Here is a 26,743-nt window from a genome sequence, read left to right as displayed (position 1 = left end):
TTGTTTAACACTTTTTTGGGTTACTACTGTCACGACTCCGACCGAGGGTGACTCCCCTTCCCGTTCGGGCGGGGCTCGGCGGTCGTCGTCACCGGCCTACTAGCTGCCACTGACTCTTTTTCCTCCCCCTCCTTATGTGTTTATTTGGTACACCTGTGTTGAGGTGATTTATAATTAGTGGGGATTTATTAGTCAGCCAGCCCGTACGGTTCTTTGTGCGGGATTGTTCAGCTGTATGTTGGATTCGGGAGTAGATGAACGTTTGTTGGTTTCATTCATAATTTGTATTTTGGACTGGGTTTTTTGTCCTCCGTGTATGGGACATTTGTTTGTTGCACCCAGTGTTTGTTCGTGTGGACGTTGTTTGCCAGTTGTGCATTAAAAGCACCAAAATTGAACTGTCTGTTGTTCCTGCGCTTGACTTCACACCCCCCGACACCCAGAGCGTTACAACTACATGGTTCCATATGTGTTATTTCATAGTGTTGATGTCTTCACTATTATTCAACTATTATTATGTAGAAAATAGTAAAAATAAAGAAAAACCCTGGAATGAGTAGGTGTGTCCAAACTTTTGACTGGTACTGTAGGTGTGTGGTTCTAAGGAAAGGCAAACAATGGATTAGGATCCATTATAAGATTTTAATACATACTAATACATCATGTCACTATAGTAAAGAGATTATATGCAACATGTGGCATGCTGTTCTTACAATGGATGCAAACACTTGGATATTCACACAGCAGGAATACATTTACAAAACATTAGGAACTGCTTTTTCCATGACATACAGTATACTGACCAGGTGAATCCAGGTGAAAGCTTTGATTCCTTATGGATGTCACTTTTTTAAAGCCTTGAGACAATTGTGACATGGATTGTGTATGTGTGCCATTCAGAGAGCGAACGGGAAAGACAACATATTTAAGTACCTTTGAACGGGGTATGGTCGTAGGTGCCAGACGCACCAGTTTGTGTCAAGATCTGCAACGCTGCTGTTTTTTTCACGCTCAACAGTTTCCTGTGTGTATCAAGAATGGTCCACCACCCAAAGGACATCCAGCCAACTTTACACAACTATGGGGAGCATTGGAGTCAACATGGGCCAGCATCCCATTCGACACCTTGTAGAGACCATGCCCAGACAAACTGAGGCTGTTCTGATGCCAAAAGCGGGTGCAACTCAATATTAGGAAGGTAATCCTATTGTGTTGTACACATTGTATAGGTCGCCAGAGAGAGAGAGAAATAGAAGGCCTCTTAAAATGTATGGCCATCTCTCACGCCTGGCTAAAGATCTTATCTGATCTAAGAAGACACGTTACTAGGCCGTAAATATACGTGTGCATATTGTCTACTTGTTGAATGTTTGTGAAGTCTTGATTTATAATTGTTTGTAATATCTTATTAATTGACATTGGACCCCAGAAAGATTAGCTAGCGTTACGGCATCAGCTAATGGGGATCCTAATAAAAATGATAAATGACAAAAATAGGATGAGAACCTCTAGAAACTCAGTAATATAGCAGTAACATCTAAGGCTATACATTACAGCGGGAACATACAAACAATTAAATCGAGTACAGGCTTAACTTTTTTAGGATAGGGGGCAGCATTCGGAATTTTGGATGTAAGGCGTGCCCAAAGTAAACTACCTGCTGCTCAGGGCCAGAAGCTAGGATATGCATATAATTGGTAGATTTGGATAGACAACACTCTAAAGTTTCCAGAACTGTTCAAATAATGTCTGTGGGTATAACAGAACCGATATGGCAGGCAAAAACCTGAGGAAAATCCATCCAGTAAGTGCCATTATTTTGAAATGGGTGTTTTTCCATTGAAAGCCCAGCCACCATATAAATGGTTATGACCCAGATTGCGTTCCCCATGGCTTCCACTAGTTGTGAACAGTCTTTAGACATTGTTTCAGGCTTTTATTCTGAAAAATGAGGGAGAATGACCACATTGAGTGAGTGGACACTGGGATGTCCCCAGAGCTGGTTACTGCGTGCGACCGAGAGTGCGCCTTTCTTGTTTTTCTTGTATATTGACGACGCTATTGTCCGGTTGAAATATTAGCAATTATTTAGGCTAAATACAACCTGAGGGTTGATTATAAAAGTCCTTTGGCATGTTTCTACGAACTTTACTGATACTATTTGGAATTTTCGTCTGCCCGTTGTGACCGCCTTTGAGCCATTGGATTACTGAACAAAACGCGCCAACAAAATGGAGGTTTTTGGATATAAAGAGGGACTTTATCGAACAAAACTAACATTTATTGAGTAACTGGGAGTCATGTGAGTGCAACCATACGAAGATCATCAAAGGTAAGTGATTAATTTTATTGCTATTTCTGACTTTCGTGACTAATCTACTTGGCTGCTAACTGTTTGTAATGTTTTGTGTGCTGAGCGCTGTCCTCCGATAATCGCATGGTTTGCTTTCGCCGTAAAGCCTTTTTGAAATCTGACACGGCAGCTGGATTAACAACAAGTTAAGCTTTATTTTGATGTATTGCACTTGTGTTTTCATGACAGTTAAATATTTCATGACAGTTAAATATTTATAGTCATTTAATTTGAATTTGGCGCTCTGCAATTTCACCGGAAGTTGTCGAGGTGGGAAGCTATATGAAGTTTACTGAATGAACAACAAAGACGGAATGCAATATGACATTTTATTAAATAGTTCTGCGAATGGCCTCGTCTCCGAAGGTGATGGCAGGTAGCCCTATGTGGGGCTGCTGGCATCAACCCCCAACCCCCCCAATGATGGGCCTTAAGGTTATTAAATCTGGTGGTGGGGATGTAGATTGTTGTCAAACTGTTGCTAAAAACAGCAAGTTGGAGAACAAGAGTAAGTTGAAATATAAATACATGCCAAGATTTACGCCCATTGGTTGGAAAGAGGAAGGAAGGTGATAATGGCAAGAGTGAGCCCATAGGTTAAACAGGAAGGGTGAGGAATGCACATTGTGCCATGCTTATAGTCTATAAGGTAAACGTGAATGACATTCCGCACATGGCTAATAGGAAAGAGGAGAAGAAACATGAGGCTATGCTGATGATGATACTGTATGTTGGTATTCACTCCCACTGTCACGTTCCTGACCTGTTTTCTCTTGTTTTGTATTTATTTAGTTGGTCAGGGCGTGAGTTGGGTGGGTTGTCTATATGTTGTTTTCTATGTTGGGGTTTTGTGCGTTCGGCCTGGTATGATTCTCAATCAGAGGCAGCTGTCAATCGTTGTCCCTGATTGAGAATCATACTTAGGCAGCCGGGGTTCACGTGGGTGTTTGTTCCTGTGTCAGTGTTTGTGCCACACAGGACTGTTTCGGTTTTGTCACGTTTGTTTGTTGTTTTGTATTTGGAAGTGTTTTGTTGACTTTCATTAAATAATGAACACTAACCACTCTGCGTTTTGGTCCTCTCCTTCTGTCAGCGAGGACAGCCGTTACACCCACTATGCCCATGGGATAGGAAACAAAGTATTATTATCTTATGCTCATTGGATGAAGTTTAGCATTCATACCATCCTTCATGATTTAACCTTGTAAACTACATTTCAATCGAGTACAGGCTTAATAACTGAATGAACATCAAAGATGGAGTGCAATATGACATTTTAGGAAATAGTTAGGGGAATAGCCTCGTCTCCGAGCGAAGAGCCTCTGAGCCAGATGATGTGATGGCAGGTAGCCCACTGAGAAGCTGCTGGCATCAAAACCCCCCCAAATAATGTGTTACTTACCATGGAGAAGAGACACAACAAAGCTTCAACAGGATATAAAGATTGAAAACAATGCATAATTACATGTAAAAGAGATGCACGCTAGGAATAGAACAAAAGTGAGATTATGCTGTAATGGAAAGTATTCTATTACATTTTTCAACAAGGCATGGAGTGCTGAATGCCAGAATCAAACATTTGCTGATGTTTTGAGATGAAGTGCTATGTATGCTTGCACGTAGAACCCAACCACACATGCTGTAATGCGATGTGTATGATAAAATGAGACATTTGCTTTGGTTCGAACCCAGTCATGCATGCTGTCACGATGTTTGTCTGAGGAAGAAGGAGTAGACCAAAGCGCAGTGTGGTACGTGTTCATGATGTTTATTATAACCAGAACACTGAAAGCAAAAAGTGGAACAAAAACACAACAGTTCTGTCAGGTACTCACACAAAACAGAAAACAACTACCCACAAAACCAACATGGAAAATGGCAACCTAAATAGGCTCCCCAATCAGAGACAACGAGAAACAGCTGTCTATGATTGGGAACCAATTCAGGCCACCATAAACCTACAATCCCCTAGACCATACCAAATCCCCATAGATAGACAAAACCCCTAGATAAATACAAAAACTAAACAAACCACCCTTGTCACACCCTGACCTAACCAAAAAATAAAGAAAACAAGAAGGCCAGCATCCCTGAGTCGCCTCTTCACTGTTGACGTTGAGACTAGTGTTTTGTGGGTACTATTTAATGAAGCTGCCAGTTGAGGACTTGTGAGGGGTCCCACTCCTCTTCCTATTCTGGCTAGAGCCAGTTTGCATTGTTTTTTAAAATCACTGAATAATCAATTGACAAAATAACCGTGATATCGCAAAGCACTACTTGTGAATAGGCTACAATTATGCATGTAAGCCAATTTTATAATGTCAAATATGAATGACTAAGCTTACAGACATGTTGTCTCTGATTATTGTACGATACAAATCCATGATTGCTGGCGATGGAGTGTTGACGAGGCCGTTCGACAAGCTGCTCTTGGGTTCACCTTAGTTTGAGTCCACTCCTATGCAACCATACACTTTTAGACAAAAAGTTGCCATCTAGAACTTAAAAATGGTTCTTCGGCTGTCCCCATAGAATAACCCTTTTTGGTTCCAGGTAGAACTGTTTAGGGTTCCATGTAGAACCCTATGAATATGAATATGAACATTATATCATTAATGAGCTTGAGGAGATCAGAGGATTTGATCCTGATTGAAAACCCTCACAGCTATCCTCCAATCACAATGTTTATGCAAATTAGACTGATAGGAAAATGTTCTAACTTAATTCATAAATTTGATTGTAAACATTCTAGCATTGGGCATTCTGATGTAATGCATTTCATTGTAAACATAAACATTGGGTGTGGGGAGAACAGAGGATTCCCGTATATATTGCATTTTTACTGTAGCTTATTTTATATCCAGCAAGCAAGAGCAATGTGCTTCTTTCCCGAATATACATGTATATATATATATATTTTTTAATTGCTCAAAATATAGTTTGGCCATAACCATCCGGTACGCTCGGGGGAGGGTAGCAGGAGTAAGATGAGGCTGACTGTCACGCCCTGGCCTTAGTGTTCTTTGTTTCATTTATTATTTTAGTTAGGTCAGGGTGTGACATGGGGAAGGTATGTGTTTTTGTATTGTCTAGGGTGGTTGTATGGTTTAGGGGGTTAAGTAGAGTAGATGGGTTAGTGTTCAGTGTAGGTGTCTAGGAAAGTCTATGGTTGCCTGAATAGGTTCTCAATCAGAGACAGCTGGTTATTGTTGTCTCTGATTGGGAGCCATATTTAAGGCAGCCATAGGCTTTAGCTGTTTGTGGGTAATTGTCTATGTGTAGTGTTTGTGTCAGCACTATTTGTCATATTAGCTTCACGGTTGTCAGTTTGTTATTTTGTTAGTTTGTGTATAGTATTCGTTTCGTGTTTTTTCCCTCTCTCTTCTAAATAAAAGAAGATGTATTTTGCACACGCTGCGCCTTGGTCCAATCTCTCACAGCAAGACGATCGGGACACTGACGTCTTTCCCTTAAAGGTTCGTGGTCCTCAGACTGGGAGACACATAGGCTCGCATGATGGAGTTATCCCATGGTGTAAACTACTTTTAAGTAGTACTTGAAAGTATTTTTTATTTAAGTAGGTTTTGGGGTATCTGTAATTTACTATTTATATTTTTGACTGCTTTTACTTTTACTTCACTACATTCCTAAATAAAATCATGTACATTTCACTCTATCCATTTTCCCTGACACCCAAAAGTAGTCATTACATTTCAATGCTTAGCAGGACAGGAAGATAGTCAAATTCACATATTTATCAAGAGAACATCCCTGGTCATCCCTACTGTGATTAACCATTAAGAGCAATTGGATTAAGTAATCTGGAGGACACACATGATCACCTGGGTCGCTCTCTGGGAGTACGTCTAGATCGATCACTGGCACATGGGAGGTATCCTCTGCAACACCATAGTGCCCTCCAAGTTCATCACTATGCTAAGGCCACTGAGACTGAACACCTCCCTCTGCAACTGGATCCTGGACGTTCTGAGGGGCCACCCCCAGGTGGTGAGGGTATTTAAGTTGACCGAGGACAATAGTTACGGGGGAGATGAGGGGGATGAATGAGCCAATAGGAAGCTGGGAATGGTTAAGTGGCCATGATTGTATAAGGACCAGACTGAATTTAGCCCAAATCAAATGTATTTATATAGCCCTTCTTACATCAGCTGATATCTCAAAGTGCTGTACAGAAACCCAGCCTAAAAGCCCAAACAGCAAGCAATGCAGGTGTAGAAGCACGATGGCTAGGAAAAACACCCTAGAAAGGCTAAAACCTAGGAAGAAACCTAGAGAGGAACCAGGCTATGAGGGGTGGCCAGTCCTCTTCTGGCTGTGCCGGGTGGAGATTATAACAGAACATGGCCAAGATGTTCAAATGTTCATAAATTTCCAGCATGGTCAAATAATAATAATCACAGCGGTTGTCGAGGGTGCAACAAGTCAGCACCTCAAAAGTAAATGTCAGTTGGCTTTTCATAGCCGATCATTAAGAGTATCTCTACTGCTCCTGCTGTCTCTAGAGAGTTGAAAACAGCAGGTCTCGGACAGGTAGTACGTCCAGTGAACAGGTCAGGGTTCCATAGCCGCAGGCACAACAGTTGAAACTGGAGCAGCAGCACGGCCAGGTGGACTGGGGACAGCAACGAGTCATCCTGTAGTCCTGAGGCATGGTCCTAGGGCTCAGGTCCTCCGAAAGAGAGAAAGAAAGAGAGAATTAGAGAGAGCATACTTAAATTCACACAGGACACCGGATAAGACAGGAGAAGGACTCCAGATATAACAAACTGACCCAACCCCCCGACACATAAACTACTGTAGCATAAATACTGGAGACTGAGACAGGAGGGGTCAGGAGACACTGTGGCCCCATCCGATGATAACCCCCGGACAGGGCCAAACAGGAAGGATATAACCCCACCCACTTTGCCAAAGCACAGCCAGTGACTCAGCCAGTGACTCAGCCCCTGTATTAGGTTTAGAGGCAGAGAATCCCAGTGGGGAGAGGGGAACCGGCCAGGCAGAGACAGCAAGGGCGGTTGGTTGCTCCAGAGTCTTTCCGTTCACCTTCAAAATCCTGGGCCAGACTACACTCAATCATTGGACCCACTGAAGAGATGAGTCTTCAGTAAAGACTTAAAAGTTGAGACCGAGTCTGCGTCTCTCACATGGGTAGGCAGACCATTCCATAAAAATTGAGCTCTATAGGAGAAAGCCCTGCCTCCAGCTGTTTGCTTAGAAATTCTAGGGACAATTAGGAGGCCTGCGTCTTGTGACCGTAGCGTACGTGTAGGTATTTCCGGTAGGACCAAATCAGAAAGATAGGTAGGAGCAAGCCCATGTAATGCTTTGTAGGTTAGCAGTAAAACCTTGAAATCAGCCCTTGCCTTAACAGGAAGCCAGTGTAGGGAAGCTAGCACTGGAGTAATATGATACATTTTTTTGGTTCTAGTCAGGATTCTAGCAGCCGTGTTTAGCACTAACTGAAGTTTATTTAGTACTTTATCCGGGTAGCCGGAAAGTAGAGCATTGCAGTAGTCTAACCTAGAAGTAACAAAAGCATGGATACATTTTTCTGCATCATTTTTGGACAGAAAGTTTCTGCTTTTTGCAATGTTACGTAGATGGAAAAAAGTTGTCCTTGAAACAGTCTTGATATGTTCGTCAAAAGAGAGATCAGGGTCCAGAGTAACGCCGAGGGCCTTCACAGTTTTATTTGAGACGACTTTACAACCATCAAGATTAATTGTCAGATTCAAAAGAAGATCTCTTTGTTTCTTGGGACCTAGATCAAGCATCTCTGTTTTGTCCGAGTTTAAAAGTAGAAAGTTTGCAGCCATCCACTTCCTTATGTCTGAAACACAGGCTTCGAGCGAGGGCAATTTTGGGACTTCACCATGTTTCATTGAAATGTACAGCTGTGTGTCATCCGCATAGCAGTGAAAGTTAACATTATGTTTTCGAATGACATCCCCAAGAGGTAAAATATATTGTGAAAACAATAGTGGTCCTAAAACGGAACCTTGAGGAACACCGAAATGTACAGTTGATTTGTCAGAGGATAAACCATTCACAGAGACAAATTGATATCTTTCCGACAGATAAGATCTAAACCAGGCCAGAACTTGTCCGTGTAAACCAATTTGGGTTTCCAATCTCTCCAAAAGAATGTGGTGATCAATGGTATCAAAAGTAGCACTAAGGTTTAGGAGCACGAGGACAGATGCAGAGCCTCGGTCTGACGCCATTAAAAGGTCATTTACCACCTTCACAAGTGCAGTCTCAGTGCTATGATGGGGTCTAAAACCAGACTGAAGCATTTCGTATACATTGTTTGTCTTCATGAAGGCAGTGAGTTGCTGCGCAACAGCTTTTTCTAAAATGTTTGAGAGGAATGGCTATTCGATATAGGCTGAGAGTTTTTTATATTTTCTAGGTCAAGGTTTGGCATTTTCAAGAGAGGCTTTATTACTGCCACTTTTAGTGAGTTTGGTACACATCCAGGTGGATAGAGAGCCGTTTATTATGTTCAACATAGGAGGGCCAAGCACAGGAAGCAGCTCTTTCAGTAGTTTAGTGTAACGATTCCAATGGTGAATGAAGGAGTCAGGCGCAGAGAGCAGGGTAGTTCCGAGCAAGTGGATATTTCAATATTCCAACAAGAAATATAAATGAGACGGCTACGCCACACAACAAAAGGGCGCGTCAAGATACAGTCCAAAAATAACTAGGACAAAATCCACACTATAACAAACACCACAAAACAGAATAAAAAGCCCGCACAAAAGTCGGCGGGCCAACTGGGTTTTAATAGCTCACTAACCCTAAACACAAAACTGGTGCAACCAATTAGACAAAACTAAATGAAAACGGAAAAGGGGATCGGTGGCGGCTAGTAGGCCGGAGACGACGACCGCCGAGCGCCGCCTGAACGGGAAGAGGCACCATCCTCGGCGGGATTCGTAACATTTAATTGGAATAGGGTCCAGTATGCAGCTTGAAGGTTTAGAGGCCATGATTATTTTCATCCACGTGTCAAGATATTTAGTATTTAAAAACTTGAGTGTCTCCCTTGATCCTAGGTCCTGGCAGTGTTGTGCAGACTCAGGACAACTGAGCTTTGGAGAAATACGCAGATTAAAGGGGAGTCCGTAATTTGCTTTCTAATGATCATGATCTTTTCCTCAAAGAAGTTCATGAATTTATTACTGCTGAAGTGAAAGCCATCCTCACTTGGGGAATGCTGGCATGTAGGACCTGCCCTGTTGACAGTGCTGTTAAGAAGGTAGAAACTAGGGCCTGTAGCCCAACACCAGGGTTAACACTCCTACTCTTACGATAAGTGTCATGGGATCTTTAGTGACCACTCAGAGTCAGGACACCCGTTTAACGTCCCATCCGACAGATGGCACCCTACAAAGGGCAGATGGCACCCTACAAAGGGCATTGGGATATTATTTTTTTTGACCAGAGGAAAGAGTGCCTCCTACAGGACCTCTAACACCTTTCCAGCAGAACCTGCTTAAATTCAGAGGCAAGCCAGCAGTGGGATACAGTGTTGTATGCTGCTGGGTAGGCAGCACCACATCCGCCATGCTGACCCTCAACACATGGTCCCCTCAGGGGTGCAAGCTTAGTCCCCTCCTGTACTCCATGTTCACCCATGACAGTGTGGCCGCTATCCCAGGCGGTGTCAGAGGAAGGCCCTAAAAATTGTCCAAGACTCCAGCCACCAAAGTCATAGACTGTTCTCTTTGCTACTACAAGGCAAGCGGTACCGCAGTGCCAGTCTGGTACCAAAAGGATCCTGAACAGCTTCTACCCCCAAGTCATAAGACTGCTGAACAGTTAATCAAATGACTACCCTGACTATTTGCATTAACACCCTTTTTATTTGCACTGACTCTCTTGCACCGGCTCTATGCACACTCACTGGACTCACACATACTACATTGACACTTTTACCCCTACCTACATGTACATATTACCTCAACTACCTCGTACCCCTGCACATTGACTCGGTACCAGTACTCCTTGTATATACTGGAGTCTCGTTGTTATTTCATTGTTTTACCTTTTTTTTGCAAAGGTTTCTTTTTTAATTGAATATTAAAACATACACAATCTACTTGCAGTGAAGCCGCTCAGCATCTACATCACATTCAGTCATCTAACAGACTCCCAAACAGAGTGACCCACAGCAGCAACCAGGGTCAACACCTTGCTCAAGGGCACGTCGACAGATCTCCCACAAGGTCAAAAAACAGGGACCCGAACCAGCGACCTTTCAGCCATCGGCCAAAGCTCCCAACCACCAGGCCACCAGCCCTCCAAGCCCCCCCCCACACACACAAAGGTTTCGTACTTTTTAACTCTGCATTGTTTTTGCGAAAGAGCTTGCGAGTAAGCATTTCACGGTCTTCAAGTCTTCACCTGTTGTATTCATTTGATTTAATGTGATTTTCTCAAAAGCAATCACTTTTGTATGTGAAAACACAGAATCCTACTTATCACTCCAAATTTACGTTTTAGTCATTTAGCAGACACTCTTATCCAGAGCGACTTACAGTAGAGTGCATACATTTTATTACATTTTTACATACTGAGACAAGGATATCCCTACCGGCCAAACCCTCCCTAACCCGGACGACGCTATGCCAATTGTGCGTCGCCCCATGGACCTCCCGGGTGCAGCCGGCTGCGACAGAGCCTGGGCGCGAACCCAGCCCAGCCTGGGCGCGAACCCAGAGACTCTGGTGGTGCAGCTAGCACTGCGATGCAGTGCCCTAGACCACTGCGCCACCCGGGAGGCCTGCTTACAGTTTTTTTGTTGTTGCTTTGGTACCATTTTTACAAGTATGTGGGACATTATTTAAATTAGTACAAAACTCCAAATTGGTCACATTGGCAACACAGCCGGTCTTTCATTCAAAACCTGTCATTGTGGATTCATTTGGATTGTAAACATCTCACCACACAACCATTGATTCAAAATAAGTTTGTGAAATGTAATGAGAACATTGGTTTATTCACCAAAACACAACATAATGCTATATTTTCAATTTAGTAGTTTGAACTACCAGTTAATCCAATAGCAAACAATGCAAGATAAGTGTTTCAAATTGCCCTTAGAAGTGCTAAAAAGTAATATGCTACAGTACCGTAAAGTACAGTTTTCACATTAGGCAATACACTTACATTACTCAACAAAACTGACCGAGAATCAGTCATTTCCATAATATCTATGCAATGTGTAATCGTAGGTGTAATCAATGAAGACATCCTCAATAATTAATGCAATTTCAAAAAAAAAAAAAAATTCTGACATAACTGCAACATAGGTGTACGGTCTAATTATCATCCACATCACAGTGAATGTCCTCACTGTTCATGCACTGCAGAAAAAACCTTTTTGCATGCGAATCATATCTTGACATTGGTCTGCATGGATGCCTCACCTATGGCCAGAAGGAGGGTGGCACGATCACCTCCATGCTGAAAAATAATTCCTCAATAGAGTTGAGTAAAGGAGAGTATAGAGGCAGGTATAGGGTCACGAATTGGGGATGGGCCCAAAACCATGCCTGAATCACCTCTGCATGGCGGAACCTGACATTGTTCCACACAATGATATAGGTGACCCCTTCCCCTTGACAAGCATGCTCAATTTCATTGAGAAACACAGCGTTGTAGCGTTGTGGGATCCAAGTAATGGTGAAGTTTCCCCCACGTTGTCCAGGCACTTGGACGGTCACCCGTTGGCCGATGAGGTTCCGCCCACGGCGCCGAGTTTTGGTCAGGTTGAAGCCTGCTTCATCAACAAAGATACAGTATACTGGTACTGTACATGTGAAAATAGCAAATGTTTTAATTACGTCACTTCTGTTTTGAGCCGACTTCTTCGGCGGTCAGAGTGGGGCTCCTGGCTCAGGCCCAGGAGGCAGCTCTGTTCCAAAAAAACTACACTTCTACACAGATATACACAAACACACACCAATAGTCATTCCCCTCAAATGTCATACTTTAAACAATATACTGTATGAAGCCAAAACAGTCAGACTTACCCTGATTCTAAAACTATATTCTCAACTTTGCACTCTCCCAAAAACGCACAGAAGCAAATCAGGCACAAAGTGTGCAGGAGAACCAGAATGGCTGGTCACGGTTCTGGTCTATGACTGAGTAAGAGGGACTTAATCGTTTGGGTACAAGGCTGCGACCTCATGGTCTCTCTTTGCATTCAACAGAGTATATATTTGTTCAGTGCTCCTCTTAGGTCTATTTCTACACACAAAGGTGGTAAGTAGCCTAGCGGTTAGAGTATTGGGCCAGTAATCATAAGGTTGATGGTTTAAGTACCTGAGCCAACAAGGTGAAACATCTGTTGATACATCTTTGAACAAGGCTCCCTACTACTATGGCTGACCCTGTAAAACAACACATTTCACTCCACTTATTTGGTGTATGTGCAGGCACCTCACAATCACATGAAATGAAGGAAAATCAGCTCTCTGACCCAGTTCCTGTTACCAGGATGCTTAAATTAGTTCCATTCACAATAACCGAAGCATAGCCCAGGGAGTTGGGTGATGATGAGGTAACAGAGGGGTGGGTTAACATAATGCCACATTTATAATGCACTGAAGATTCATTTAGTATAGAAACCATGGGGAATGTTTCGAACAACCCCATAACAACAATGTTTATCCGGTAAATTTGTTAAAACAGCTAATATACCTATATTTGCACACCACCTGCTGTTTCACTACCAGAAACCACACTTTAAAAATGTCTATTACTGAATGAATACATTGTGAAGTATTAGGTGAGTAACGTTAACACTACGTTATCTCATCATCCATATGCACGATTATCCTTTGAATGAGCCAGTGCAGCCTGTTCACAGACACTAAATAGACGATATCCTCACACATAAACAAAAATAGAAAGGTAGTCTTGTCGCACTATTCTCTTATATCACACAGCTTATCAACATAATGCAGTTTAACATAGTACACTTTGTTTTAACACATTTTACATGTGTTGCACTCATTCATCGCTGCTTGCTCTATCAGAAAGTAGGATGGCCCTCTGACTAAACGTAGGTCGAAACACTGCGTTCTATTTATTTATAAAGCCCTTTGCAAAAACCCACATTACTAGACATCTTTACTCACCCATAGAAGTAGAAGTTGCCATACCCAATCACAGGGATGGCTAACTGGAAATGATGTCTGTTGCTACAGATTTAGGAAAAACAGCTTTTAGTTTCTTTGCACCCCATGTATGGAACAATCTTCAGAGTTCTCCACACATGTATGTATTAGTGCATTCCGGGCAGTTCAGAGTGTTGATTGAGGACCTCTGCTGAGGAATGTGCTTGTTTTTTTTATTTGTTGTATTCTCTTTAAATTATTATAAAGTTAGGATTGATGAGATACCTTGTAAGAGCTTTTGTGCACAAGCCCCTTCAGTGTCATAAATGTAAAATATTTGGTCATGTGTCAAGTGTGTGCAGAAGGGAAGAGTATCTTATGGAAGTAATGGTAGGAGAGCCACCACGACCAGTGAAGGTTTCTCATCAACCAAGGGATATTGAAATGCTACATGTTAAAAAGGTGGACTTTGTATTATTTATTGCAATGGTCATAAACTGTACAGTACAAGAGGAGAAGTAAAAGAAAATTGCAATTATTGTGAACGCAGCTGTACATTTTTGGCGTCTTCGTGATTTCAGTCGAATGGTCTGCCATCACAGGAGCCTGTGATGGCGTTTTCCCCCAATACAGAAATGGTTTTTATTTTCACATTTAATACCCCGTCCAGCTGGAGGCGGTAATGCACCATTAACATTGGATACCATCCGCCGTTAAACCCATTGAAGAAGATACAGATGACCAATCACATTCCCTGTGTATTGCCCCTCAACATCACGTGACTCCTCACCTGGCAACAACTGCTACAACAAATCCAAAAGGCTTGACTAGAGTGGAGCAGTCATCATAAAAGTTTGTTTACCCAGACGTTATCCAAATGTGAATGCGTTTGCATGAAAACATATGATTCCCAGTTGAAGAGAAAATGGTAAAACAGTGCATCCAGATCTTTGCCCGCGTAAAACCCACAAAGAAAACGACCTCGGTAAGTGCATCTTATTTTGTGCAATGTTAATTTGGGTCACAGCATAGGCTAATTTGTGAAGTAACGCGTTACATCGTGGAGTTGAGTTTAACAGTAATTGACTATGCATTGGTCAGCTTGCTTTATCCCTCTGCGGTATCCACATGGTTAATTAGCCAAGCCAGCTAACGTACTTAGCTAGCAAACAGGTTACCAGTCAGAATTACCTGTTTCTGCTCAACTTCGACTAACATGAATAAAGGCAGGCTAACGTTAGTTAGCTAATTAATTTGCTAGCTATCGTACAGTAGGCGAATATTAATAATTATATATTTAATATAAGTAGACATGCACTCATAATTGACTGTAGCGCACATAAAGAAATCACAAGCTACCGGTGACTGAAAACACAATCATCGCGGGATGAACAAGTGACGAATTTCCGGCCAAGGCTGGTCCATTTAAAAAATAATTCCTTCCCCCTCGCCCCTTGCCCTGCAAGTGTTTTTATTTAATTTTTTATATTAACAACAAATCAATACAGGAAGTACATGTGGGAACAGAAGTGTGTATACTCGCCAGACATCATGAAACGTCATCAGAAGTGTCCAATTAATTTGAGGGCTGAGGGGATAGGGTGTAGTGATGGGCATTCCGGCTCTTTTCAGTGAGCCGGCTCGTTCAACTCAGCTCACCAAAAAGAGCCGGCTCTTTTGGCTCCCAAACGGCTCTTTAAAAAAATAGGTTTTGTATTTTTTCAAGTCAAACATTTTGCGATAGTTTGACTATGATTGGTGTTAAAACAATTCTAATTAAAATATTAAATGAAATCATACTCAACCTTAACCACAATGTATTTAAAAATGCATTGGTTTGTTATGAAAAATAATGCTATTAAACATTTGCATTTAAAGTATAACTTTTTAATGTATATAAACAAAATGCATATAAATCCAACCATTCAAAGTTATTACAATCTGAACAGCATAATAGAGTATTGCACCATATCAAAGAAAAATAAATAACAATGTGCAAAACTGCAGCATCCCACTTAAAACATTAAACTGGCCCCTCTTTTCTCTCTTCTTTATTGCCATGTTATAACCAGCAGCACACAGCAATGCTGTCCATATTTAGCTTTTATGAGAGATTTGCATTCAGAAATACAAGCTGCCTCACTTTCGAGGGGCTGATGCAGTTTCTTCTCTCAGTAATTATTTGTCCTGTTTTCGAGAAGACCCTGTCAGAGGGAACGGATGTGGCCACTATGCAGTCTTCCTTTCATGACTTTAGTAAGGCCTTGTTCTTCCACCAGCTCAGAGGATCTACAGATCTTTGGAGGAGGGGCTCCTCCAAATAGGATCAGACCTCCATTATGGCATCTGCTGAGGGATTCCTTCGTGCTGCGTCCCCAGTTGCTCTCTCGTCAAGCAGCATCCAAACAGTAGACGTTTGTGGCACTACTGCTGGTGCTTCTGCTCCATCTGCTCCCTCTTCTTCCTGTTGCCCTAGTGCCTGAGCCAGCTGACTGCTGGGGCTGTCCCTCCCTGCTGCTGAGGTTATTCTTTGAAGAGCCTCATCAATCGCTCTGGCATCACTGAAGGCTAACTTCTTAAACCTGTGGTCAAGTGCAGCGGTTTCTGATAGCATGTGATTATATTCCATTCTGTGGAACTTTCTGTCCATTGATGAACATAGGGTGTCCATCAACTCTGTCACATGTCCTGTGGTTACATCTGCTTCTCTCTGGTGGCTGGCTGTGATTCGCTGCAGACCCTTACACAGGAGTATCCTTATTGAGGCTGTCACATAGCTGAAAAGAGAGAACAGTAACTTATTAGTTCAGGTTCATGTTTTGTCTACTGATACTACATTCTCATCTACTGCTACATATATAATACTGGATTAAATAATGATGTAGTAATAACTGCTTACTACTCTCCACTGATCTCCACAGTGACCTGCTCAAAGGGTTCCAGGACTCTGCACACCTCCTCCACCACCTCCCATTCCTCTTGGGTCAGAGCATCAACAGGTGCATTGACAATGGCCAGGGTAGAGATGATGGCATCCTTTGACTCAAGAAACCGCTTCAACATATAAAATGTTGAATTCCACCTTGTAGTGCAGTCTTGTTTAGTCCTCAGCTCAGGCATCCCCATCTGGCATTGTGGAGACTTTTTTCAGCACCTACTGTGCTCCTGTGGAAGTATTCCACAGTTGCTTTCACTTTGTCCACAGTGGGCTTCATCACCTTCAGAGCATCTCTTACAATCAGGTTGATTGTGTGGGCAAGACATGGATGATGGGTCCATTTGAACATTTTCATGTCTTTGGTTATGTTAGCTGCATTGTTGCTAACACAGCAGACCACTTTTCAACCTACTTGCCATTCTCTGGCCACTCTGCCAAGTTCTCTGAGGTGTGTCTGTCACGGAAGTCAAAGCAGTCCAGAAGACATGGCCTTGTTTTACTACAGACATGGGCTTTGGCAAAAACTGGTCCATAGAAGACTGCGTTGCTGTGGGTCGCGCCGTATCCACTCAGTCAAGTAGGCCTACTTCTCCACGTGTGGAAGTGCTAGTTGTGTGCACATTTCGCATATGCCGGTGTAGGTTGTGCGTAGAACCAGCTTTATATGAGATTTTGTTTTGGAAAATTCTACAATGTGCTCTAACATTGTCTACTTATTAAAATGCATCCAAATGCTACTATGCTTCCGACTCATTTTCCAGCTGTTGTTTTCACAGCTGTCCTTCCTCTCTCTCCTCGGCAGCTAAGTGTGTTACTGTGAGTGAGTTGGTTCGGCCCTCCCTCACGCATCTTTGGTTCATTGGTTGACACATCGTGTCTGATTGACAGGAACCACAGGTGAGGCTGTTAGTCTGAGCAGACAGTCAGAATGAATGTGTGTGCACTTGAGCATTTCGGCCTATATTATTTTATTTATTTTTCTGTTCTTTGAATTATTTAATTTTTTGAATCATTTAAATGTTTTGATATCTTAATTTTTTCATAAATAGATTCAGCTCTTCTGATATGCGAGCCGGCTCCCAACGTTCACCTACAAGAGCCGGTTCTTAGAGCCGACTCGTTCGCGAATGATCCATCACTAATAGGGTGTGTCTGTTAAGTGTTTGGACCGCAACCCTAGAGCTCGATAGTAGTAGGCCTAGCCACATGGCTACCTGGAATGCTTGTTGTTGTCAATCATTTGTGATTAGCTACATAGCTACATTTCTCCCATTATTATTTAATGTCCAACCCTCCTGGCCTTATTTCATGATGATTCCTTGGCTGCCTTTCAAACTCATAAAAGACGCACCCTCGTCCACTTACCCTCGCCTTGGGCCCGGGGGAATCTCCCCAGCCATATTTTTCGTTGGTTCAAAAGATTAGCCAAGCAACGTAAGCCCCTTAGCCCTCATTTTTTTAATGGAGTTTGCCAGTGTACAGTTCTGTTCACTTCGGGGCCTGAAACGCCCCATAATTCAATTCACGATGATTGTACACCCGCTAAGTAAAGTCAGCCAAAACTTAAAACGCCAATATGGAGTCAACATACAAGTGTAAGTAAAAACAAATGTAAATATTTTAGAAATTGTGCTACTAATGCACAAACACGTCTCGTAAAAGTAATGACGTTTTTGTTTCGCTAGCTTTTGGAAATTGGAGAAATAAAACATTTTCCTTCTTCAGAAGTAGCTAGGCAGGCGAATGTTAGTTGGGCAATTAATTTGCTAGTTATCATACAGTAGGCGTATATTAATAATGATATAGTTAATATAAGTAGACATGCAATCATAATTGACTGTAGCGCATATAAAGCACCCACAAGCTACCGGTGGCTGAAAATACTATTGTCACTAACGAGTGCTGAATTTCCGGGCAAGGGTGGTCCATTTAAAATTAATTACTTCCATCCTCCCTCGGCCTTTGCCCTGCAAGTGTAAACTCAACAGATGTCATGATAGGTCATCAGAAGTGTCCACTTAGTTTGAGGGGAGAGGGTGTGTCTGTTAAGTGTTTGGAATGCAGCCCTTGTCTCATACAACAATTCTGTCCCCTTTTTTAGCTATGACCACACTGTCCTGTTCTATAGTATAGTACGGTATGGGTGTAGCCTAAAAGGTAGGCATTCAGCTCAGGGTTAGGCTAATCTCTCGAAAAGTCTAGAGACCTAGGCCTGTAGCTAGTACCATTTAGCCTATTATTGCAACCACCCACGGTATTGTGCGCTGCGCATTGAGTAGGCCATCAAACCTCAACCACACAACAAACCTTGCCCTGGATTTGAGTATTCAATGGTCTTCCCCATCAGTGTTCTCCCCTAATCACGAGAGTGCCTTTTATGTCCTTTAGACATTGTGTGTGTGTATATTTTGATAAAATACTTAGAATAGAAGTGTGTTTTCATTCCAATAAGTTAGCTAGGCCTATTTGTTTTCTCTTTACATTCCAATTCTGGCATGTCCCACGTTTGTGTCCAAATTCTAGGAAGATTTTAACCCACTTAACCCTACATTTTCACCATCATTGTAATGGACTAGTTAGCTAGGCCTATTTTGTTGATTAGCGATTCATTTACATTTGTCCCTCAGGTAAAAAGGGCACGCCTGTAATGAGAACTGACATCGGGTTTTAATTGGGTAAATCTATACAATTATTTTCAAAAGAAACATTGAACATCTGTAGTCAAATCGTAAAGGCAGGTGAGCTTGTTCTACTCTGGCTATTTTCTGGTGTTTCTGTGGTGGAAAACTGAGCGCGTCAAGCATAACATAGGCCTAGATAGGCTAGAAATGGATAACAAGTTCAATTTTGGTATTTTGTTAAGCTTGCATTCAATTACCTTTCCATGTTCCACAAAACAAGCTTCCATTCGCCCTGTCACAACGAGTTATGGCTGATTTTAAGAATAAGGTGTCAACCCTTTCACTTTAATTGTCCCCTTTTAACCTCTTGAGATGGGAAAACATGTTTATGACAGAAGGTGACATACAGTGCCTTCGGAAAGTATTCAGACCCCTTGACTTTTTCCATATTTGTTACGTTACAGTCTTATTCTAAAATGGATGAAATAAAACAATCTACACACAATACCCCAAATCAAAAACTGTTTTTTAGAAATGTTACCAAATGTATAAAAAAATAGAAGACCGATATACCTTATTTACATAAGTATTCAGACCATTGCTATGAGACTCGAAAATTGAGCTCAGGTGCATCCTGTTTCCATTGATCATCCTTGAGATGTTTCTACCTGTGGTAAATTAATTTGATTGGACATGATTTAGAAAGGCACACAACTGTCTGTAAAAGGTCCCACAGTTGACAGTGCATGTCATAGCAAAAACCATACCATGAGGTCGAAGGAATTGTCTGTAGAGCTCAGAGACAGGATTATGTCAAGGCACAGATCTGGGGAAGGATACCAAAACATTTTGCAGAATTGAAGGTCCCCAAGAACACAGTTCCCTCCATCATTCTTAAATGGAAGAAGTTTGGAACCACCAAAACTTCCTAGTGCTGGCCGCCCGGCCAAACTGAACAATCGAGGGAGAAGGGCCTTGGTCAGGGAGGTGACCAAGAACCCAATGGTCACTCTGACGGAGCTCCAGAATTCCCCTGTGGAGATGGGAGAACTTTCCAGAAGGACAACCATCTCCGCGGCACTCCACCAATCAGGCCTTTATGGTAGATTGGCCAGATGTAAATGTCTAAATGTAAACCACTCCTCAGTAAAAGGCACACGACAGCCGACTTGGAGTTTGCCAAAAGTTACCTGAAGACTCTCAGACCATGAGAAACAAGATTCTCTGGTCTGATGAAACCAAGATTGAACTCTTTGGCCTGAATGCCAAGAGTCACATCTGGAGGAAACCTGGCACCATCCCTATGGTGAAGCGTGATGGTGGCAGAATAATGCGGCCGGGATGTTTTTACAGCGGCAAGAACTGGGAGAATAGTTAAGCTCGAGGGAAAGATGTACGGAGCAAAGTACAGAGAGATCCTTGATGAAAACCTGCTCAAGACCTCAGACTGGGGCGAAGGTTCACCTTCCAACAGGACAATGACCCGAAGCACGCAGCCAAGACAACACAGGAGTGAATGTCCTTGAGTGGCCCAGTGAGAGCCCGGACTTAAACCCGATCGAACATTTCTGGTGATGATGCAGCCACCACTACTCTTGAAAATATCCAGAGTAGTTCTCAGTAATGTATTGGATTTGCCCCAAACATAACATTTTGTATTCAGAACAAAAAGTTAAGTACTTTTTTTATAGTATTACTTTAGTGCCTTGTTGCAAACAGAATGCATGCTTTGGAATATTTTCATTCTATACGCACTTTCTTATTTTCACTCTGTCAATTAGGTTAGTGTTGTGGAGTAACTACAACAAAGATGAGGTAGTCATTAAAAAAATATACACTATTATTGTACAGAAAGTGAGTCAATGAAACTTATGTGAATTTCTAAGCACATTTTTACTCCAGTACTTATTTAGTTTTGCCATACGGGGGTTGAATAATTATTGACTGAAGACATTTCATCTTTTCATTTTTTATTAATTTGTAAACATTTTGAAAAACATAGTTCCACTTCGACATTATGGGGTATTATGTGTAGGCCAATGAAAAAAATAAAATATTAAATCAATTTCAAATTCTGTCTCTAACTCAACAAAATGTGGAAAAATAAAAGTGGTGTGAATACTTTCTGAAGGCGCATTATATGATTTAGGCCTAGGTAGTCTCAATAATAAACATTTCCTGACCCAGCAGTCTCAATAAATGTGATTATATTTCCAATTGTTGGATATCCTCACTCTGGCTAGATTCCAATAGGAATTACACATTACGTTGCATGCAGGCTTGATGTGGCCTGTAAACCAAGAGTTTCAGACCACTGCATGTGTAACTAGGCCTTAAAATAATTGCCTAACCAGACTCACTTGGCGAAGGCTACAGGACTGAAATGCCATTGAATACAACAACCATGTCTCTGTTACTAACAATACAGTTATGGATGGTAATAATTCACTCGAAAGGCAAGGCACACTGGGAAATATGCAAACAAGATCCAATAAATTCTCAAGTTGAATTGTATGTTCGCTCAACCTAAAATTCAAAGTTGAGTGAACATATAATTTAACTTAGCTTAAGAATGAGGCCTTTGTTGGTTCAGCTATATAAAATATTGAGCGAACTCACAATTGACTCACAATTGTACATTGAATCAACCCCCCCGTAATTTATAAATGCCTCATGAGTTTAGTACAACCGCCTTAACCTAAACTTTTCCATTGTTTGTTTTTGTCATCATTTGAGTCTACACTGCGTGTGGGGCCAAGCACTGTGTGACCACAATGCATTTCTATTCTCTGAAATAGCCCTATGTCTATTGTTAACATGCTAGCCTTGCAAACAACTGTTTAGGCCTAGCTACAATACGTAATGATGTCTGGCAACGCAAGAATAACAAGCTAACACTGTTCTTCTTTCAGGTATACTGTGTGGACAATGAGGAGCCGACGGGCTCCATACTGGAGTTCCTGGTACCCAAGGACCTGGCTGACGGCTTCGTAAACAACAAGAAGGAGACCTACAAGTTCAGGTGAGCACCGGGCGAACACACATCACATGCATCACGGATCATGGTATTTCTGTTGTCATTAGGCTTAGAACCTAAAGGCTCAGGTGTAGGGGCTTAGGTTATGACTTTCAACACGTTTTCTACCACAGCGACATGCTCTTAAGTTGAATGAAAATGCACTGTATGGTCATGCTGGGAAGGATTTAACCACTAGCGCTAACCCTACCCCTGCGCTTAAGCCTGTCTCTAAATAGCAGTTGCTCATCAATTCCTTCTGGTTGTTTTATGGGATATCCACAGAACTACATAAGGGCAGAGTGTCTGTGCAAAAGCATTTGCCCGGCTACCAAGGCTCCTTGGTCTGGCCAAACGCTACGCCACGAACACGGATGTTACTTTCTTCTTCGCAATGAGTCTGGATCTGAGTACCTCCCACGACCCTTCACCGAATGCAAAAAAAAAAGATTGGTCCAGAAAACAATGGTTTGGCTTTGATCATTGGCTTTGATACTCTGATTGGGTCGTCTCTAACCAATTGCAAATTACTTTGTTTTGTAAAACGCCCCTGGTCACCACAAAACAACTTCAATGATGACAGTCTCAGACTAAAGTGTGTAGTGAACGACAGAGCAGCGGAATAATTTAGTGTGCGTAACAGGCAACAAAAGCGTAGACACACTTCTCTTTTCACATAGGCCTACGACGTAATGGCAAAGATACAATGTCTGATTCACTGTGGCGGTGAAGGCCGCTGTCCTTATAATACAGGGCAGTGCCCTTCATGCCACGCTTCCAAGCCCTCAATTCATAGTTTTGTAGTCAACCGTGGCTATTGAGAGGCCTCTTAACCACAACAGCCTTTTAATAGATTGCGGAAGTTCCATTGCGCCTGTTCAGCCAGACCTGTTGCTGACAGGTGTATACAATTTTGCGCACAGCCATGCAATCTCCATAGAGGAACATTGGCAGTAGAATGGCCTTACAGTGACTTTCAATGTGGCACAGTCATAGGATGCCACCTTTCCAACAAGTCAGTTGGTCAAACTAGAGCTGCCCTGGTAAACTGTAAGTGCTGAATACCTAGGATAGGATAAAGTAATCCTTCTAACCCCCCCCCCCTTAAAAGATTTAGATGCACTATTGTAAAGTGGTTGTTCCACTGGATATCATAAGGTGAATGCACCAATTTGTAAGTCGCTCTGGATAAGAGCGTCTGCTAAATGACTTAAATGTAAATGTAAATGTTTTTGTGAAGTGGAAACATCTAGGAACAACAACAGCTCAGTTGCGAAGCGGTAGCCCCACACAAGGTCACAGAACGCTACTTGCACACTCATCTTCTGCACATCTATCACCCCAGTGTTTAATTTGCCATACTGTAAAAATTTCGCCACTATGGCCTATTTATTGCCTCACCCCCCTTATCCTACCTCATTTGCACACACTGGAAATAGACTTTCTCTATTGTACACTGCTCAAAAAAAATAAAGGGAACACTTAAACAACACAATATAACTCCAAGTCAATCACACTTCTGTGAAATCAAACTGTCCACTTAGGAAGCAACACTGATTGACAATAAATTTCATATGCTGTTGTGCAAATGGAATAGACAACAGGTGGAAATTATAGGCAATTAGCAAGACACCCCCAATAAAGGAGTGGTTCTGCAGGTGGTGACCACAGACCACTTCTCAGTTCCTATGCTTCCTGGCTGATGTTTTGGTCACTTTTGAATGCTGGCGGTGCTTTCACTCTAGTGGTAGCATGAGACGGAGTCTACAACCCACACAAGTGGCTCAGGTAGTGCAGCTCATCTAGGATGGCACATCAATGCGAGCTGTGGCAAGAAGGTTTGCTGTGTCTGTCAGCGTAGTGTCCAGAGCATGGAGGCGCTACCAGGAGACAGGCCAGTAAATCAGGAGACGTGTAGGAGGCCCGAAAATGCTACCTGCCCGATTGCATAGTGCTAACTGTAAAGTTTGGTGGAGGAGGAACAATGGTCCGGTGCTGTTTTTCATGGTTTGGGCTAGGCTCCTTAGGTCCAGTGAAGGGAAATCTTATTGCTACAGCATACAATGATATTCTGTGCTTCCAACTTTGTGGCAACAGTTTGGGGAAGGCCCTTTCCTGTATCAGCATGACAATGCCCCCGTGCACAAAGCGAGGTCCATACAGAAATTGTTTGTCGAGATCGGTGTGGAAGAACTTGACTGGCCTGCACAGAGCCCTGACCTCAACCCCATCGAACACCTTTGAGATGAATTGGAACGCCGACTGCGAGCCAGGCCTAACATCAGTGCCGACCTCACTAATGCTCTTGTGGCTGAATGGAAGCAAGTCCTAACAGAAATGTTCCAACATCTCATGGAAAGCCTTCCCAGACGAGTAGAGGCTGTTATAGCAGCAACTGGGGCACCAACTCCATATTAATGCCCATGATTTTGGTATGAGATGTTCTATGAGCATGTGTCCACATACTTAGTTAGTTAAGTAATGTAGTGTACCTTAAGCTTAGTTCATCTGTATGACCTCAAATCATGATTACATCTATAATGTTGATCTCATGGATGGTCAGTTCTTGCATTCATAGCTCTGTCTATGAATTTTAGAGTGGTTACATTTCTCTATCCCCATCCCTCAGCTGTTTACCAAATCAGTGGCGGGTGACCGATTGCCCCTTTAAGGAGTACGCTCTTCAGTCCACGTTTTGGGTTTATTTAATAAGATATTCATCTCAAATATTTGTCTCAAAATCCTTTTTTTGCTTGTCCTTTGTATTGGCCTACTGGAGATCATGGGCTGGTTTCCTGGACTCCGATTAAGCCTACATTTAGACTAAAAAGCATGCTTAGAGGAGAATCTCTACTGAACATTATTTTCAGTCCAGGCTGTAACAAAATGTTAATTTACTGCTGTGCATAGAAGTAATGATTTCCCCTCTATTTAAAGTGCAGTGTGTGGAAAGTCCTTTATTTTCCCACTTCCCTTCAGGTTCCAAGAGGTGTTTGATCAAACAGTCAAGCAAGAGGACATATTTGAAGCCATCGCCAAGCCAGTGGCAGACAGGTGAGACACCCTCTAACTTGTTTTAAACTTCAAGGTTAGAGTGAATCTTTGAAATGTTTTGTTCTAATTTCATGCTAACAATTTTAACAAGCTACTGTGTTGGATATCTGACATTCTCGAAGGTAGACCTAATAACTGGACGATCAAAAGAAAACTACCAAAAATTGTAGGCAGGCACTGTTTTGGCAGTGTGAATCCCTATTGGGGTTTTTCAACACAAGTACAGTTGCTTTCTCCATTGTCTGTGGTCCATTCTATTCTAAACTGTGCTGCCCAGTCAAGATTACTACTTAGACTTATAGATACAGGTGACATGTTTAAGGTGGGCCTAACTTCTCCACCAAAAAGAGGTTGAAAACCGATAGCCACTAATGACAGATCTAGGATCAGCTTCCTTTACCTCAAACCCTAAAAAAATGAAAGGAAAGCTGGTCTTGAGACAATGCTCAGGAACAATGTTCACCTACACACCATTTGTTCAATGTTGCAGCAAGGCCCGGACCACACAGACTTCGCCAGGCATGTTGACGGGTAGCACGTTGCTCTGACAGTAAGCTGAGCTAGTGCGACGATGGAAATGAAGGGAGTCTGTGATTTTTGGTCCAAACCACAAAGTGGTGAGCTAGCAAATGGGGTTGCACACGCTGCTATCCTGTGCATGCGATAAGCCTCTCGCCGCAATGCAGTTTTTGGGCTACCCCTCCCTAATTTCTAGTGCTCTTCAGTAGTAGTTGTGACTAGGGTTGAAAAGGGAGGGTATATTACTGGAAATGTTCTAAGTTTACCAGTAAACTACCATTACTGTGCTATTTGTTCGTTTTTTCGCGTTGTTTGTAACTTATTTTTTTACTTATTTTGTACATAATGTTGCTGCTTCCGTCACTTATGACCGAAAATAACTTTCGTGATTACTCACCACGAACTGGACGAAGATTTTTTCTTTAACGAATCCGACGTGAAGGATGGACTGTTTTCTTCATCATTTGCGTGAAGAAAAGACGGAGAAAAGGGGTCGGAGGTCGGGCTGCCTTCTGAGAATTTGTAGGCGAGTGCGTAAACCCCCTCTACCATCAGTCCTATTAGCCAACGTGCAATCATTGGATAACAAAATGGATGAGCTCTGATCAAGGATATCTTACCAACGGGACATTAAAAACTGTAATATATTATGTTTCACAGAGTTGTGGCTGAATGACTACATGGATAACATACAGTTGGCGGGGTTTTGGTTCCTTCTGCAAGATGGAACAGCTGCGTCCGTTAAGACAAGGGGTGGCAGTCTGTCTATTTGTTAATAATAGCTGGTGCACAAAATCTAATATTAAGGTTTTGCTCGCCTGAGGTAGAGTATCTCCTGATAGCTGTAGACCACACGATTTACCAAGACTTTTCATCTATATTTTTTGTAGCTGTCTGTTTACCACAACAATCCGATGCTGGCACTAAGACGGCACTCAACAAGCTGTATAGGGCCATAAGCAAACAAGAAAATGCTCATCCAGAGGCGGTGCTTCTAGTGGCCGGGCACGTTAATGCATGGAAACTTAAATCCGTTTTAACTCATTTCTACCAGCATGTTAAATGTGCAACCAGAGGGAAAAAAAA

General features: G+C 42.3%; 1 protein-coding gene and 1 long non-coding RNA gene across 3 annotated transcripts in view; one reads left to right on the top strand and one right to left on the bottom strand.

Annotated features, from left to right (window-relative positions):
- Positions 1–4,097: 4,097 nt before the first annotated feature.
- LOC129834307 (uncharacterized) lies at positions 4,098–14,386 on the bottom strand. The gene is made up of 2 exons (XR_008756237.1): positions 14,300–14,386; positions 4,098–7,043 (listed from the first exon to the last, which is right to left on the bottom strand). It is a non-coding gene; the product is annotated as an uncharacterized LOC129834307 (long non-coding RNA).
- A 20-nt stretch (positions 14,387–14,406) lies between these two features.
- Positions 14,407–26,743, top strand: part of kif6 (kinesin family member 6) — a 171,070-nt gene continuing 158,733 nt past the window's right edge. For both annotated transcript variants that reach the window (XM_055899170.1, XM_055899169.1), the window contains exons 1-3: positions 14,407–14,494; positions 21,981–22,090; positions 25,064–25,138. In XM_055899170.1, the coding sequence (XP_055755145.1) occupies positions 14,435–14,494; positions 21,981–22,090; positions 25,064–25,138 (245 nt within the window). In that variant the 5' untranslated portion in view covers positions 14,407–14,434. The remainder of the gene's footprint in view (positions 14,495–21,980; positions 22,091–25,063; positions 25,139–26,743) is intronic.

Source organism: Salvelinus fontinalis, chromosome 35 (assembly GCF_029448725.1).
Source record: "Salvelinus fontinalis isolate EN_2023a chromosome 35, ASM2944872v1, whole genome shotgun sequence".
NCBI lineage: Eukaryota > Metazoa > Chordata > Actinopteri > Salmoniformes > Salmonidae > Salvelinus > Salvelinus fontinalis.
This window is presented reverse-complemented; position numbering and strand designations above follow the sequence as displayed.